General features: G+C 38.4%; 1 protein-coding gene across 1 annotated transcript in view; it reads right to left on the bottom strand.

The window, feature by feature from the left end:
* The window catches only part of zgc:158659 (phosphatidylinositol 4,5-bisphosphate 3-kinase catalytic subunit alpha isoform), a gene marked incomplete in the record, with an annotated part of 40,445 nt that overhangs the window by 12,847 nt on the left and 25,325 nt on the right, over positions 1-2,273 (bottom strand). The window contains 4 exon segments of the mRNA XM_014027842.1: positions 476-607; positions 688-840; positions 913-1,018; positions 1,115-1,200. Coding sequence (XP_013883296.1) covers positions 476-607; positions 688-840; positions 913-1,018; positions 1,115-1,200 — 477 coding nt within the window.

Genomic DNA, 2,273 nt, shown 5'->3' with positions numbered 1-2,273 from the left:
TTTTTTTTAAATGTAGGGAGTAGAAAGTACAGATAATTGTGTAAAAATGTAATGATTAGAAGTAAAAAGTTGGCTGAAATAAATTTACTCAAGTAAAGTACAGATAGCCAAAATTTCTACTTTAGTACAGTAACAAAGTATTTGTACTTAGTTTCTTTACAACTCTGGTTTCAGTTTCTGTTTGTGTCAGATCACGGCAAGCTGCAGGTCTGGCAGATATTACCAAATCACCACTAAAATGTAATCATTTGTTCTTTGTGACACCCCCAACATGCCCTGACAACTTTATGTGCATTTGTAACAACTGAGTACTAGAATCAGTGAATAATACACAGTTAAGTGTTAAACCAGTGATGATTGTTCTGTCATCATCACATCCACAATATTTAACCGCTGTGTTTTTGCTGATGCTTCATCAGAGATTTGTTTCCTTTAAGAAAGAGTATCATTGAAGAAGAGGAAGATGAGGACTTACCAGTCCATGGCAGTAGTTGTAGCCTAGTTCTCTGCTGATGGTCCAGTTGGCATGCTCTTCAATCTGCTGCTCGTCAGGAAACAGAACAGTCTGGTTGAACCAGGAAAACTCCAGCTCCACACAGGGAGTCTCCTGATAGTAAATGAGTTATCAGTCAGTAACTAATCAGCTCAGCCATGATCAATCCTTTGACAGCAAACAGAGAGGGGTACCTTGTTGGGATTTGAACCAGCCACTCCAATAGGATTCAGCAAGTCTTCAAGGCCATGGGGAACTGGCCAAAGACTCAGAGCTACCTTTCCAGAAACTAGGATGTCTTTGTAGTCAAACAGGTTGACATTTCCCCAAGCTAAAGGACAATGCTCCTGGGGAGGACAGAAGGCCAGGTGAGTGGGCTGGTACAGTCCTCTTACCAAATACAGCTCTTCTTCTCCTACCTCCTTGGCTCCTTTCCTTCCCTTCACAGAGCAGATCGACAGACAGAGTCTAGCTGAGCGAGGAAGATCTGCCAGGTAGATGTCATAGGTCAGCCACTCGTTCCACCTGTGATGTACGGACAGACAGGGGACAGATACAGAGTCAAAAACTGAAAATATAGGTTAGGGTTCRGTTTCTATTTCTCTATTTGACACATCTTGCCTGGGATTGGAGCAGGGAACTCTCTGTGTGTTGACATTATCACACAGTGGCTCTCCTCCATGATAGATACCTGTCCTCACATAGATCTGCACAGAAACACACACATCAGCGAGGGCAACTTTAATGTAGACACTGAAGTAGATTAAGATTAAGGACAGATACAGTAAATTTTGCAGTGTTAAATCAACACTTAAAGAGTTAAATTTAACACTGTCTGAGTCTATTTGGTCCTTATCTGAATAGGTGTCAATTTAACATTTTCCATTGTATTAAATTTACAGAGTACAATTTAACTCTAAACAGAGTTTAAAATTAACACTGACTAACACTGTACAGTGTTAATAAAACCTAACACTGACTAACACTGTACAGTGTTAATAAAACTTAACACTTCAAGTCAAATCACTCTGATGAGAGTAATTATGATTTTAAGCAGAGTTAATAAGGTACTCCACTGTGGTGACAAATCAACTCTGATTCTCATGTTTTTCAACACTGAGTTATTGATGGTTAACACTGTAAGTACCTCCTATGAGTGTTAATTTGACACTCTACTGTGTTGATTATTTACTCTTTTACTGTGTAGAGGGGTGTAAAATAGGCCTGTCACGATAACAAATTTTGCTGGGCGATTAATTGTCTCACAAATTATTGCGATAAGCAATAATATTGCCTGGTGACCATTTTACAACTAATAATTATAAAAGTGTAATATGTAAGTGTAATTAATCAATAAACTTTAATTTTTAAAGAATGTTTAATGTTTAAAGAAAGTGGACTCTCAGTCTCTAACAAAAAAAAGCACTTGAATAAAAAAAACGAAGAACAACAAAATGTAAATTAAAAACCACACACAACTAAGACAGTAAATACACAATATTAAAGAGCAGCATCTCTTTAGAGATGAAGCAAACTACACAGCCTGGTGAGGACCCACTGTTTCTTATGGGGACATAAGCCCAGTTCACATCCCATGTAAAGTTTAAGGCTAGGTTTAGGGTCAAATGGTAATAGAAAATACTGGTAAATGAATGAAAGTCAATGCAAAGTCCACATGAGGATTGAAGAACACACGTGTCTATATGTGCGTGTGTGTGTGTGTGTGTGTGTGTGTGTGTGTGTGTGTGTGTGTGTGTGTGTGTGTGTGTGTGTGTGTGTG

The sequence above is a fragment of the Austrofundulus limnaeus genome, unplaced genomic scaffold (assembly GCF_001266775.1).
Source record: "Austrofundulus limnaeus strain Quisiro unplaced genomic scaffold, Austrofundulus_limnaeus-1.0 Scaffold689, whole genome shotgun sequence".
Taxonomy (NCBI): domain Eukaryota; kingdom Metazoa; phylum Chordata; class Actinopteri; order Cyprinodontiformes; family Rivulidae; genus Austrofundulus; species Austrofundulus limnaeus.
This window is presented reverse-complemented; position numbering and strand designations above follow the sequence as displayed.